Here is a 13,914-nt window from a genome sequence, read left to right on the forward strand (position 1 = left end):
CTGATCCCTAAAAAATGTCACCTTTCCCAGCTCACCCACTTATTGACCTGAGGGAGTCAATCTCCCTAAAAACCTAAAATATGAAGAACTTTCAAAACCACTCTCTACTTAAGTAATGATAAGCTGCAAAAAATTCCTTAATACTAATAGGAAATGGCTCCTTGTGGAAATGGCTTTAGTACAAGCCTCTGCAGATGCCATTGAAAGGATCCAGAGAAACATGAATGCAGAGGGAAGACAGACATCTGACAAGCAATATTCCCTCCAAGTGTAAGTGTTAAATACCAAAGTTACTATGAATTTCTCTTGCTTCATTTTCTCTAAGGTTTACTTTTCATGTATATAAAGGCACATACATACCCAGGAAAATGTGTTTTGCCACAGTGGTATTTCTAAATGCCTACCTTGCTTAGCACATATACAATCTGTCTGCCTGCCTGCCTGTTTCTTTTTTTGGCATGGTGTTCTGCCTTATGCAGGGACTTGGAATTTAATTTCTGGCTTATAAACACTTACATAGGCACAATTCCCAATGTCCTTGGCGAAGATTTTGAGGGGAATGCTCTTCGGATAGTCCTTCTCTTTCTCTAGAGTGATGTATCTAATCAAATGCAACAACAACCCAAAACAACACTGAGTCAGATGGATTTTGCTAAATAGCTTATTTTAAAATCAATCTATTTTGCTAATATTTTCAATATACTTATATGGTATTTTTTAAAAGACAGATGGAAAGACTCAGCAAACTCAGATTACATTATGGGTTGGAAGAGAAAAAATTCTCAGGACATTAGGCATGGGCACAAAAAAGAACAGGAGATCCATTTCCAGTGTGAGGTTTGAGAAGCACAGTCAGGTTTAGGCGTCTCTGGGTGATATTTTATCCTCAAAGCTTCCCTACCTTCTCTGGACAGGCCCAGCACCTTACTTATGTATAGAAAAACACATAATTGTTTACTAGACCAAAGCAAAGCAATGGTCTTTCACTTCTCATTTAGCTCTCCAGGAGAGGGTAAATCTTGGTTATCCCATTGCTTGGGAAGGGAGAGAGGAAAGAATGGAGGGAAGAACTATAGGAATATGAGATAACCTAACTTGATCATTTTAGTCTGTACAGTCAAAGGTAGGAATAATGATTGATTTTAAGGTGCTCAGCAGAAAACCCTCCATATATGAAAACTTAATGCATGCTCTGAGGGAACTGTTAGCTCCAAATGGTAGGCTGGGGACAGGAGAAGAGATGGAAAACATTACTAATTTTTGTCTAAAATAAGTAACCAGACTCAATGTTCTTCCTAGAAAGAAATACATGTCATGAGAAAACATTATTTATAGTATGTAGTAGCTAGTGCACAGTCTAAATAACAACTTATTTTGAGGACAAATGAACAATTTCTACTAAGGAAAAGGGGAAGAGTTTGGGGTCTTTGCAGAGATGAATTTAATTCATTTAATTATGTTAAAGATTAAAAATATGTATACTGAAAAAATACCTTTGAAGGAGAGAGAGCCATTTGTCCTTCAGTTCTGGGGAACTGCAAATAAAATGGGATAAAAAATTAAACCTCATAAAATACTTAAGCTAACATATTTAAGTCAATGAACTATCCACAGCCTGCTGTTACTGACATAGCTGCAAACTACTGCAACATTGCCTCTGAAGTGAAACTCCCTGTTAGGAAAAACTGTGCAGTTAAGTACAGTTTTATTAAAACCTCCTGGACCCAAGAAAGACCAATTTCCTTACTTTATGACTCTTCTACAAGTGGTGCTCTTATAGTGGAAAGAGCACTTGATTTAAAATCCAAGCATCTGATTTCAAGGATATACGTAAACTATATGGTGATGGGCAAATCACATAACATCTCTAAGCTTCAGTTTCCACATCTGTGAAACAGGGCTAATTATCTCAGAGTGCCTGGTAATGATAAGTGCCATACAAACAGAATGTATGCTTAACTTGAGATTAAAGAGATTAAACAGAAATTTGGCATACCAATAGCCAAGAAAACAGTTTGTTGCCAGGAAAAGCAGCATTTATTTCTTCATACATATAGTAGAATTGTAATTTAGTAAATAAATACATCTAAAACTTCTATTTATTTTTCTTTAAATAATTTTTTATTTTTCAATTACAGTTGATGTACAATATTATATTAGTTTCAGGTGTACATCCCAGTGATTAGACATTTATATAACTTATGATCACCTAGATAAATCTAGTACCCATCTGATACCATGCATAGTTATTACAATATTTTGAATATATTCCCTATGCTATACTTACATAATTATTCTGTAACTACCAATTTGTACTTCTTAATCCCTCCACTTTTTTCAATCATCCCCAATTCCCCTCCTGTTTGGTAACTGTGAAAATATTCTCTGTATTGGTGAGTCTGCTGTTCTGCTTGTTCATTTATTTTGTTTTATAGATTCACATGTAAGTGAAATTATATGGCATTTTTCTTTCTCTGACTTATTTCACTCAGACAATACCCCTAGGTCTATCCATGTTGCTGCAGATCTCATTTTTTTTTAATGGCTAAGTCATATTCCATTGTATCATATATGCATTACTTATTTTTTATATATTTATCTATTAATAAATACTTAGGTTGCTTCCATATTGTGGCTATTGTAAATAATGCTGCAATGTACATATAAATGTATGTATATGTCTTTTTAATTCATGTTTTGTGAAATTTCTGGTCTTTCTTTGTCTCTTGCTATAGCCTTTATTTTGGTAGATATATTGTCTGGTATATTGCTATCCTGGCTTTTTTTTCATTTTCATCTCATGAAATATCTTTCTCTATTCTTTTTAGTTTGTGTGTCTTTTAATCAGAAATGTCAGCATATGTGATAAAGGTCTTGTTTTGCTATTTATTCAGCCACCTTATGTATTTTGATTGGAACATTCGATGCATTTGCATTTAAAATAATTGTTGATAGATATATATTTATTGCCATTTTATTATTCATATTTTTGAGCTCCTCCTCCTCTTCTTCTTGATCCTTGAACATTTGTTGTAATACTGGTTTGGTGGTGATGAATTCCTTTAGCTTTTTCTTGTTTGGGAAACTCTTTATCTGTCTTTAGATTCTAAATGATAGCTTGTCTGGGTAGAATAATCTTGGTTGTAGGTCCTTGCTTTTCATCCCTTTGATTATTTCATGCCACTCCCTTCTGGCCTGTAAAGTTTCTGTTGAGAAATCACCTGACAGTCTTATAGCTGCTCCCTTGTAGGTAACTAATTGTTTTTCTCTTGCTGCTTTTAAGATTTTCTTTGCCGTTAATCTTTGGCATTTTAATTATGATGTGTCTTAGTGTGGGCCTCTTTGGGTTCATCTTCTTTGGGAGTCTCTGTGCTTCCTGGACTTGTATGATTATTTTCTTCACCAGGTTAAGGAAATTTCCCATCATTATTTTTCCAAATAGGTTATAAATTCCTTGTTCTCTTTCTTCTGGCAGCCCCATGATGTGAAACTTGGTATGCTTGAAGTTAACTCAGATGCTTCTGAAAATACCCTCATTTTTATGTATTCTTTTTTCTTTGTGTTGTTCTGATGGGTGTTTTCTTCTTCCTTATTTTCCAAATCGCTGATTTGGTCCTCTCCTTCATCTACTCTACTGGTGATTCCCTGTAACTTATTCTTCATTTCATAGTGTATCCTTCATTTTTTACTGACTCTTTTTTATGGTTTCATATCTCTCATTGCTTCAATTCATTGTTAGATCATCCATCTTACTAATAAGTACAATTAAGTGTTTTATACTTGCTGGGTATTTTTTTTGGCCAACATTGCATGTTCTCTTGTCTGTCCTCCTTTTTCAAATCCAGTTTCAAACTCTCCTTTCCTGGCAGAGGTGATCAATACAACCAAATCAGCTTGAGAAGCACCACAACCCATATCTGGGACAAAACACTTGTGGCCAGGGGCATCTAGAATTGTGAAATGCTTCTTTTCAGTTTCAAAATAGGCATGACCCACTTCTACTGCTTTACCCTTGTCTCCTTCCTCCTGAGTTGTGTCTAAGGTCCAAGACAAGTACCATCTTTCTCTGTTTTTTTTTTCCTTTAGTTTCTCTTTCATAGTTCTCAAGTGTCCTTTTGTCAACCATTCTAGTTAAATACATTATCTGTCCTCTAACGGTTGACTTGCCAGCATCTATGTGCCCAATGAATACTACATATACATGTTCTTTTTAGGAGCACCTGTGATTACAACCACAGACTTAGGTTTTTGTATTTCCTCTTCCTCCTCCATTATTTCTTGGGTATTTCCTTGGGGCCTCCCATCTCCCAAGGAACCACCCCCCCCCCCCCGACTCTGCTTCACAGATTTCTTCTTTGTGCTCCCACGATTCTTCTGGGGACATTTCTGTCTCTCCATTTTCTATAACAAGTTCTAGAAGTTCCATGCTAACAGCTGAATTTGAACCTTCACACAATTGCTGTTCTTCTTGCGAAGGTTCCACAGGTGCTGAGGGGCCTCTTTCAGCTGCTGGCTCTGTGGTTGTTGTTGGAGGCCACCAGCTGTGGGTGGCAGAAGCTGGGCCCGGCTGCAGGACGGCAAGAATCAGCTGGGTGGATGTTGGCATGAAGGGTTTGGCGTTGACATGGAGTTGCTGGCTGAAGGCCCTGCTGAGGTGTTTACACTGGGCCTTGACTGCCAAGGGGTCATGGGCGCCGCATGGGCCTGGCCTGGGGGCTTCCAAGTCCACCTGGTCCCAGCAGTTGGTGTCCAGTCGCTGTGATTGCTGCTGCTCAGAATGCTGCAGTGCTACCACTGCCTCGATTTACAATGGGGTGTGTGGTGTGGTGAGGAGAGGGCGGGGAATGGAGGGGGGTGACCAGCAAGGAGCAGGCCCTCATGGTAGAAGGGCAGGGCTAGCGACACCATCACCGTGTGTCATGGTGGCAGCTCCAGTCCCGACTCTGCCCTCACAGTGAAGGCGCTGCTCAACCCGCCTTGGGTGTGCATAGAAAACTTAACTACCATAATCTTTTGAGTAACATCAGTTACAACTAAATTTGGGAATACCAAGCACTTATTCAAACATAATTAGATTATTTTATAAAATTTCTTTTGGTAAAGATTATTTCAATCATTTACAACTAAACTAGTATTGATTAATAATTTATTTGAAGTCCTAAAGTTAAAAACAATTTAAAGTTTATTTTTGTATGGTCTTGTTATTCACTAGCTTTTAAAATCTTATTTTTAAACTTTTTAAAGAACTTGGAAACCCTAGTTATTTTCTTGTTACAGAAAAATATATTTAACAAATATTTGTAATTTGTTTCTAACTTTGTTGCTTAGAAATTTTCTCATGGCCATCTCCCAGGAATGGTCATCAGGAAGTATATTACATCTTTTACCAGTGACCATGCAGTTTTCATCTTTCACAATTCCTTAAGACCTTTTGATGTATTCTCCTTTCCTAAACGGCAGAATTTTTTTCACAACACTTAAAAAGAAAATTGCCCCTTTAAAAAACAGTATTTTTTTTAACTTTTAACTTTTTATTGACACACAAAATACATAGAGAAAACTGTACAATGCTCAAATGCACAACGTGAGAAGAATTTTTACACAGGGAACACACCCATGTGGTCAGCACCCAGACTGAGAGACAGACAACCACCTGGGAAGGTCTGATGTGCTCCTTTTCAGGCACTAGCCCCCACTGTCCTGGCAGAACAGGATAGTTTTGTTGTTTGGTACTTTGCATAAATGTAACCATGCAGTATGCACTATTTTGTGTCTGGCTTCTTTCATTCAACATCAAGTTTGTGAGACTTTACACATATTATTGCATGTGGTTTTAGATACCACAGGCTAGTTCAGATACCATATATATATGGTATATATATATACACACACATACCATATAATGTTCCATCGTTTGAATGTACAGCATACATTACTTTAAAAATTATAAAGTATGAAATATGTCAGGTTAATTTATTAAGATTGAGTTGTGTATTTTCCATTCTTCTTAAAATAAGTTTTAGGGAAACTCTTCGATTAAAGATGTCATGTAGTCCTACCCCCTCACTCGAAATTGCTTCCTTTCACCTATAACTCTAAGGAGATTAAGCAATTGAAAATGATAATATCTAGAGAAATCATCATGGAAAAGAAGATATGGAGAAAATGATAAAAACACACGTTTCTTCCAAATAAGTTCTTAAAATCTTGTGGTGGCCAACAGTGCACAACTCAATTTAATGACATGCCTTTCCTTTATTTGAAGATTAGTAGTTTGGGTTTTAGTTATCTGGCTTTTAAGATGATGCCTGAGGAGTTTGGTGGTAGTGGGGTGAGAAGAAGCAAGAAGAAAAACAGTACGTGCATGTGATGAACACCACATCCTTAAGTGTAAAACAAATACTGGACATGCGGGTGCAGGTGTTAAAAATCTCAACTACACATTTTGGCTTGCTCATCCTGCACTGAAAAGTGCCAAGTTAGCATGTTAAGGATAAGAACACAAAGGTTCTCTATTCACAATTTCTCCAACTCTATCCTAGCCAGGGAGTGAGTCTTAGAAATGTAACTTTAACTTCTTGAATCATAAATTTGCTTTTAATCAGTCACATCTCTATAGATACTGATATAAAATCAGAACTTGATATAAAATTCAGGTACCCATTTATATCATGACATTAATTTCATTTCAATAGTTAAAAACAATTTCTTTAGAAAATTTGGGAATACCAAGCACTTATTCAAACATAATTAGATTATTTTATAAAATTTCTTTTGGTAAAGATTATTTCAGTGGTTTGAAAAGTCCAACTCAAAAGCACAATATGTACAACAATACTTAAACATTAGGAGAGGGTATGTTGGAGAGGGGGTCCTTGAGCTCCGATACTCTATTCCTCTCCCATACCCCTGAAAGTGTTTCCGTAGAGTCCCTTTGGAAATCACTACTCAAACAAGATAAATGACTCCCAGAGTTCTCAATATTTACCATTACTTCTCATATATTTTAATAAAAAGATCTTTTGGAGAAACATATGGCCTACAAGTGTCTTTATTTGGGGGTATATCAAAAGATGAGTCATTGACTTCAGAATAACTTAATCAGAATATGTTCCTTTAAACATTTAGAAAAAAATTGATTAACTTTTTCTCTCCATCCTAGAAATTACATAGTAAGACTGTATTTCATAGTAGCTAACCCGTGTACAAGCTATGTTCTTACCTGAAAGTGGCCACAAAGTTCACGGTGGGCCAGCCCACTACAAATGATTTCATGGCATCGGTATTGCCTTCTCCCACTTCATCCACACAGTTTGCTGTCCACATGTCACTTAATTTAATTTTATTTTTTATCTTAAAGTTGTTGTTATACCTAAAAAGATAACAACCAGACATGACTTATTATTTTGTCTCTTAAATTTTATGAGAGTTTCTGAATTTGTGATGAGAATAGCTTAAACTAATCAAGGAGACAAAGAATGTCTTTTTCATTGTTTTTATCTTCAGTGTTTACTTACCACAGTGAATTGTAAAATGGTTGGCTACCCTTGTCCCAAAATGCCTTTGAAACATTATGTGTATTAGTCCTCATGTCTGCATTTAGCCATAAACTGGCTACATTATTTTTCTATTTGTTGAGCACTGCATTTGGGTGGAAATCCCAATTGTAAATTTACTGCTGTTATAAAAAATTAATTCATTTATTATTTACAATTTGCTTACTTGCAAAAATATTTGAGTACTTGAAAAAGTTAAGATACATGTTATTTATTAAAATATTTAGAGAATTTTCACCTTAACAGAGATATACTAAAATCTATAACCTGAAATTAACTAGAGGAATTTACAATGCATTTCAATCTGAGTGGTTACAAGATTTTCTACTCTTTAGAAGCAAAGGTTATTTTAGATTTCCTTAAGGATTTGTTCATACCATTTCCTCTTACATTCTGGCTAAAATTTAAAAACTAGCCTAAAAACAGACCCTAAATTAAACTGGAAAAAAGAGTCCAGAAAGTATTATATTTAAGTAGAGCCAACAGAATTAACATTTATCTCTGGGGACCCAGAAGGTGATCTACTTTAAGTCGATAATGAAATTGCTTTTTGACAATTTCTACCTAATCTCCTTGAGAACCTGATATTGACACCACCATATCACTTGACCTAATTCACATATTTAATGCTCATAATGGACCTAAGAATGAAATAGTTAGCAGGCACTGGGAAGGATAAAGAGAATGCCAAGGGAAAGTTGGCTACTTCTTATCATTCAGAAACAGTTTTGGAAACACTAAAAGCTAAATGAAATAAAAGATATTTCATATGAAAGTATTCCTAAAACTCCTCATAGACTATTTTTAAAAAATAAGATTTTACAGATTTTTAGAGAGAGGAAGAGAGAGAGAGAGAGAGAGAGAGAGAGAGAGAAACATCAATGTGAGAGAGAAACATTGATTAGTTGCCTTCTGTATACACCCCAACTGGGGACTGAACCCACAACCTGGGCATGGTGCCCTGACCGAGAATTGAACCAATAACCTTTTGGTGCATGGGATGATGTTCAACCAACTGAGCCACACTGGCCAGGGCTCCTCATGGAATAGTTAGAGCTAAAACTCTTCAGTAGTATTTATAAAATGGAAAAGGATTTTGCTGGAACTATACATGTAGGTAATCTAGATTCAAAGCCTCATATGCTTTCTGTAGGGTACACTTAAGTGTAATAGAAAAGTGCCTGCTAGCACAATGCCTTCCTTCTATATATCACTTCAATATTTTTACCCTATTGTTATGTATCTTTTGATTTTTTAATTAAATATTCAATTGAAAATAATTATTTCTTTTAAAAAAGAAATATTTTTATTGATTTCAGAGAGGGAGAGAGAGATAGAAACAACAGTGATGACAGAGAATCATCAACTGGCTGCCTCCTGCAAGCTCCATACCGGGGATCGCCAGCAACGCGGCATATGCTCTGACTGTGAATCGAACCATGACCTCCTGGTTTATACATCAACGCTCAACCACTGAGCCACACCAGCCGAGTTAAAATCTTATTTCTTGATGGCAACTATTTAGGTAATATAAAACTGAAACTACACATATTTTGGAGGGGAATGTTTCCATGCATTTTGTGTTTTCTAATGCAGGTCTCTTTTTATATTAGAATAGAGGCCCAGTGCACAGATTAGTGCAGCAGTGGGGTCCCTGGGCCTGGCCAGCAGGATTAGGCCAAAACCGGCTCTCTGACATCCCCCGAGGGGTCCCAGATTGCGAGAGGGTGCAGGCTAGACTGAGGGATGCCACTGGTGCACAATCAAGGCTGGGGAGAGATGTGGGAGGTTGGCCAGCTGGGGAGGGATCGCAGGAGGGCTCCAGGGCTTGTCTGGCCCGTCTCGCTCAGTCCTCATTGGCCGGACCCCAGAAGTAAGCTAACCTACCAATCAGAGTGTCTGCTTCCTTGTGGTCAGTGCACATCATAGCAACTGGTTGACTGGTCAACTGTCTGCCCCTTGGTGGTCAGTGCATGTCATAGCGAGTGGTTGAGTGGCCTTAGCATATTATTAGCATATTATAGTTGAACGGCCGACCGGTCGATTGGACACTTAGCATATTAGGCTTTTATTATATAGGCTAGTTCAGATACCATGTGGGAACTGCCACAACTATTGACCTACCTAAAAAAAAAGTTATTCCAACAATTCTTTCCCTAGATCAATAAGATGCCAAGATTATCCATTTCCTGATATAAAACAAGGAGGTGTCTAAAGGTAGAAAGAATAACTTCCATTCTAATGGCTAATATTATTAAAAACTTATTATGTGCTAGACATTATTATAAACACTTTATATATATTATTTAGTTTAATCCTCAAACATTTTACAGAAAAAAAATGGAGTCATGGCCCTAGACAGTTAGGCTCAGTGGATAGAGTGTCAGCCTGCTGACTGAAGAGTCCTGGGTTCAATTCCAGTCAAGGGCACATACTTTGGTTGCAGGCTCCTCCCCGGCCTGGGCCCTGGTCGAGCATGTGCAGGAGGTAACCAATCGATGTGTTTCTCTCACATCAATATTTCTCTCTGTCTTTCCCTCTCTCTTCCACTCTCTCTAAAAATCGATGGAAAAATATCCTCAAGTGAGGAATAAGAAAAAGAAAGAAAGAAAAAAGAAACGGAGTCATGGACAGATTAAAACACTTGACAAAATTCAAACAGCTTAATTAGCAGAGCTGGAGTCTGAGCAATGTGGACTCTTGGCCTTATTTACGCTCTTAAATGATATGCATCTATCAAAAGCCCTGGATGGGAGTCAGCTTCTCTATCTTCAGTCTTTTAAAAAAAAAAAAAAAATATATATATATATATATATATATATATATCATTTATTTCTTTTTAGAGAGAGAGGAAGGGTGAGGGATAGGAAAAGTGATGAGAGAGAAATATCACTGAGGAAATACAGTGCTTTACAAAATTAGTATTTGGCCATGCCCATGTCTTATTTATAACACATGGCATAACTTAGATGTGAGAGTGCAGATAGTAGAAAAAAAGTGTTTACCATTCTCTGATGACTAAAAATCTCTTTAATCACTTAGAATTGTTAAAATGCTGTTAACTTTTATGATATTTCATAATCAATGAGAAAAGGGGATGGAACAATTAGCAGCCACCATGTTCTAGGCTGGATGTTAATCGCACTGGCATTTAGCATTGAGTGAAGAATTATTTTGGTAACCTCTAAAGTATATTCCAAATATGTCTGTATCCCCCATTGAAGTGCCATTTCCACAGATAAAGATCTCATTGCCTCTCCTCAAGACGACTACAATAACCTCCTGTCCAGCCTCTGCTTCTCCCTGTACCTGTTCTCTAATCCACCGTGAACTATCATAGCCAGAACAATATTTTAGAACTAGGAACCACATCATACTACTACCCTAAACCTTCTAGAATAAAATACAAACTCTGTACCATAGCTTTTGTGGTACCTAGCCTCCAAGATGGCCCCCAGTGAGCTGTGTTTCCTGATATTAACACCTTGGAGTAGTTCCCTTCCACACTGTGCCAATGGTGTCTGTGGGCCCTTGGAATACATCAGGTATGCCACTTCCAAAGTTAGCACATTTGCCTACTCTCTTCCTCACTCTCTTGGATAGTTCTCTCCATGGAAGCAATACCATGTTATGAGCAGCCCTATGGAGACCCAGGTGGAGAACAACTATAGCGTCAGGCCAATAGCAGTGAGGAACTGAGGAATGCCAGCATTCACATGAGTGAGCCGGGAAGTGGACTCTCTAGCTCCAGTTGAACTTTGAGATGACTGTAACCCTGGCTGACAACCTGACTGCAACCTCATGAGACCCCCTGAGCCAGAACCACAGCTAAACCACTCCCAGATTCCTGACTCAGAGAAACTGTATGAGACGTTTGTAGTTACCTACTGTTATATCTTGGGGTAATTTGTTAATGGCAATAGATAATTAACACAGCCTGCAGTGGTCCTGATAACCTGATCCTTGTCTATTTCTCCAATCTCAATTCAGATTACTCTCCTCCTGCCCACTGTGCTCCAGCTACATACAGAGGCCTTCTTTTAACTCCTCCAAGGGCCAAGCTTCCCCCTGACCTCTGCACCTGGCATTCCTTCTTCCTAGTCTGCTCATCCTCCTAATATCTGAATGGCTATTTCTTCTCATCCTTCAATGATTCCCCCCACCCTGACTACACCTACCTAACATGTATCCCATTCTTACTTCACGTAGCACCCTATTTTATTCATAGCACTAACCCCAATCTGTAATTACTGCCCTCCCAAAACCATTAGAATGAATGTGCCAAAAAAGCAGGGGCCATACCCATAGTATTTTTCATTGTGTCTTCCATGTTTATGCAGAGAGGGGGACTTAAATGAACACTTGTTGAATGAATAAACAGTTGAAATGTTATTTTGCAAAAACAAAGCAAACATAAAACTCCCTTCAGATATTAGCTATGGTAACGGAACCCAGACATTCTTACAGTGAGCTCTGACCCGAAAGGTTTCTTTTTCGGTGGAAGTGCAATTTTATAACGATAACTCGGAGAGTGTGGAGTATACTTACTTGCTTTTGGCCACAACAAACAGATCACTGAACAGGAAAAGATGCCGCTCCTGCCTTTGCAGGCCTCGTTTGAGTTCAACTCGGCCATCGATTAGCAGAGTCCTATTGGAGCACATAGATGATGACAGAAAGGCACCCGTGTCCATGCTAGCAGAAGGACTGTCCCTGCAACAGCCAACACCACAGACCCTTAGTCAAATGGTCACACATAGGGCTGTCTATCAAATTATAGCTTAGAGTTGGTCAAGAAATACAAATTCTATAAATTTTTTAATGCGATGGTATAGTTTCCCAACTCGTCTCCCAGTCTATCTCCACACAGTAGTCTTTAACATTTCATTGTGCAATTTTCAAACATAAAGCAAAGCTGAAGTTTTATAATAAACACAGGTACACCCCAACCTACATTCTATACTTGCTTTAACATACCTATCCAACTATCTGTCTTTCTGTCTACTCATTGATCCATTTTATTTTTGGCATTTCAATGTAGACTGACTGCATACAGTAGTACATTTCCCTTTAAATACTTCAGCATAGATACCATTAACTAGAGTTGAATATTTGTAATGAAAAAACTATATTATTAACCAATGTTAACTCAATAAATTTAATAAAAATAAAATAAAATGTACATGAAACCTTGAACAAAATGTATGCACAATGAATGCACAACTCTCAGGTGTATATTCACTGAGTTTGGATAAATGTATTCAGCTGTATAATCTAAACCCTCATCAAGGTGGAGAACATTATTACCTCTCCAAACAATTTCCTCTTCTCCCTTCTCAGTTATTATGTAAATTAGCTGACGATGGCATCTATGTACTGGTTCCTGGGTTGTTTATTTCTTCACTGCAGACTGAGACCCATTAGCTATAAAGTCTGCTGGAACCAAACTCAAATTTTCATACACCCAATTATTTTTAAACCTAGCCCAAACAAACAGATTTTTTAGACATTTATAGCTTGCCTGCTTTGCATACTCCATAAAACTATGCCCAACATTTACTATCCATTGATGAGATAAAGCCTTGTGGTTGTAAGATGCCACATCACTACCACCCTTTGGAGCTCTGTGACCCAGAGACTCCAGAACTTGCTACTGAGCAACTTCATCTAGACGTGTGATCTCCAGAGACCCCTCTTCGATCTCCATCACCTCAGGGACTCCCTGCCCTCCTCCCCTTCCAGATGGTGGCCCTTTGGCCACAAACCTCTAGACAGTCTCATGCTGTGAGGGACTTTCTTTCTCATGCAACCTGTCCAATGGTCATATCCTTTTCCTTGATCAGCCCCCAAATCCCTCAAATTCCTTACAAAAGTCAATCCCCATGCTATCACCACCCTCAAGGCGACACTATTTTTGTGATTTCCCCTTCCCCCACTGAAGGTTAGTTTTGCCTCTTTTGGAATTTCATATAAATGTAATCATAGAATTTGTCAGGCTCTCCATCAAAGTATAGGGTATAAGAGGCCATGTCCTGCCATCCCAAGTACCTGGTTCACAATCAGCCACAGTAAATGGGGCTTAGTAAGTCTGGCTTAGATCTGTTTCTGGGTTTGAATAGTATGGGCCACAGTGTCTGATCTCCCTGGGTATGTTAAAAGGCTGAGCACCGTACACTGTCCTGATAACTCTCTGAAGTAATGCCTGGTCATCCATCCCTTCCTGTGATATAGGTGTTCCTGAAGTGTGGTCTCCCCCAAGTAGCATCAGCATCAACATTTTACTAATAAAAATGCTAATTCTCTGGCCCACCTCAGACTTCCTGAATCAGAAACTCTGGAGGGCTGGCTCATCATTCTG

At 38.0% G+C, this 13,914-nt stretch overlaps 1 protein-coding gene and 1 pseudogene across 1 annotated transcript in view; both read right to left on the reverse strand.

Moving 5' to 3' along the window:
- The window catches only part of ARHGAP20 (Rho GTPase activating protein 20), an 89,140-nt gene that overhangs the window by 25,722 nt on the left and 49,504 nt on the right, over nt 1-13,914 (reverse strand). Inside the window, exons 3-6 of the mRNA XM_054725359.1 lie at nt 12,105-12,269; nt 7,223-7,372; nt 1,494-1,535; nt 517-601 (exon numbers count right to left, since the gene is read on the reverse strand). Of these exons, the coding sequence (XP_054581334.1) occupies nt 517-601; nt 1,494-1,535; nt 7,223-7,372; nt 12,105-12,269 (442 nt within the window). The remainder of the gene's footprint in view (nt 1-516; nt 602-1,493; nt 1,536-7,222; nt 7,373-12,104; nt 12,270-13,914) is intronic.
- LOC114229197 (eukaryotic peptide chain release factor GTP-binding subunit ERF3A-like) lies at nt 3,686-5,911 on the reverse strand (annotated as a pseudogene).

Source organism: Eptesicus fuscus, chromosome 13 (assembly GCF_027574615.1).
Source record: "Eptesicus fuscus isolate TK198812 chromosome 13, DD_ASM_mEF_20220401, whole genome shotgun sequence".
NCBI classification, from domain to species: Eukaryota; Metazoa; Chordata; class Mammalia; order Chiroptera; family Vespertilionidae; genus Eptesicus; species Eptesicus fuscus.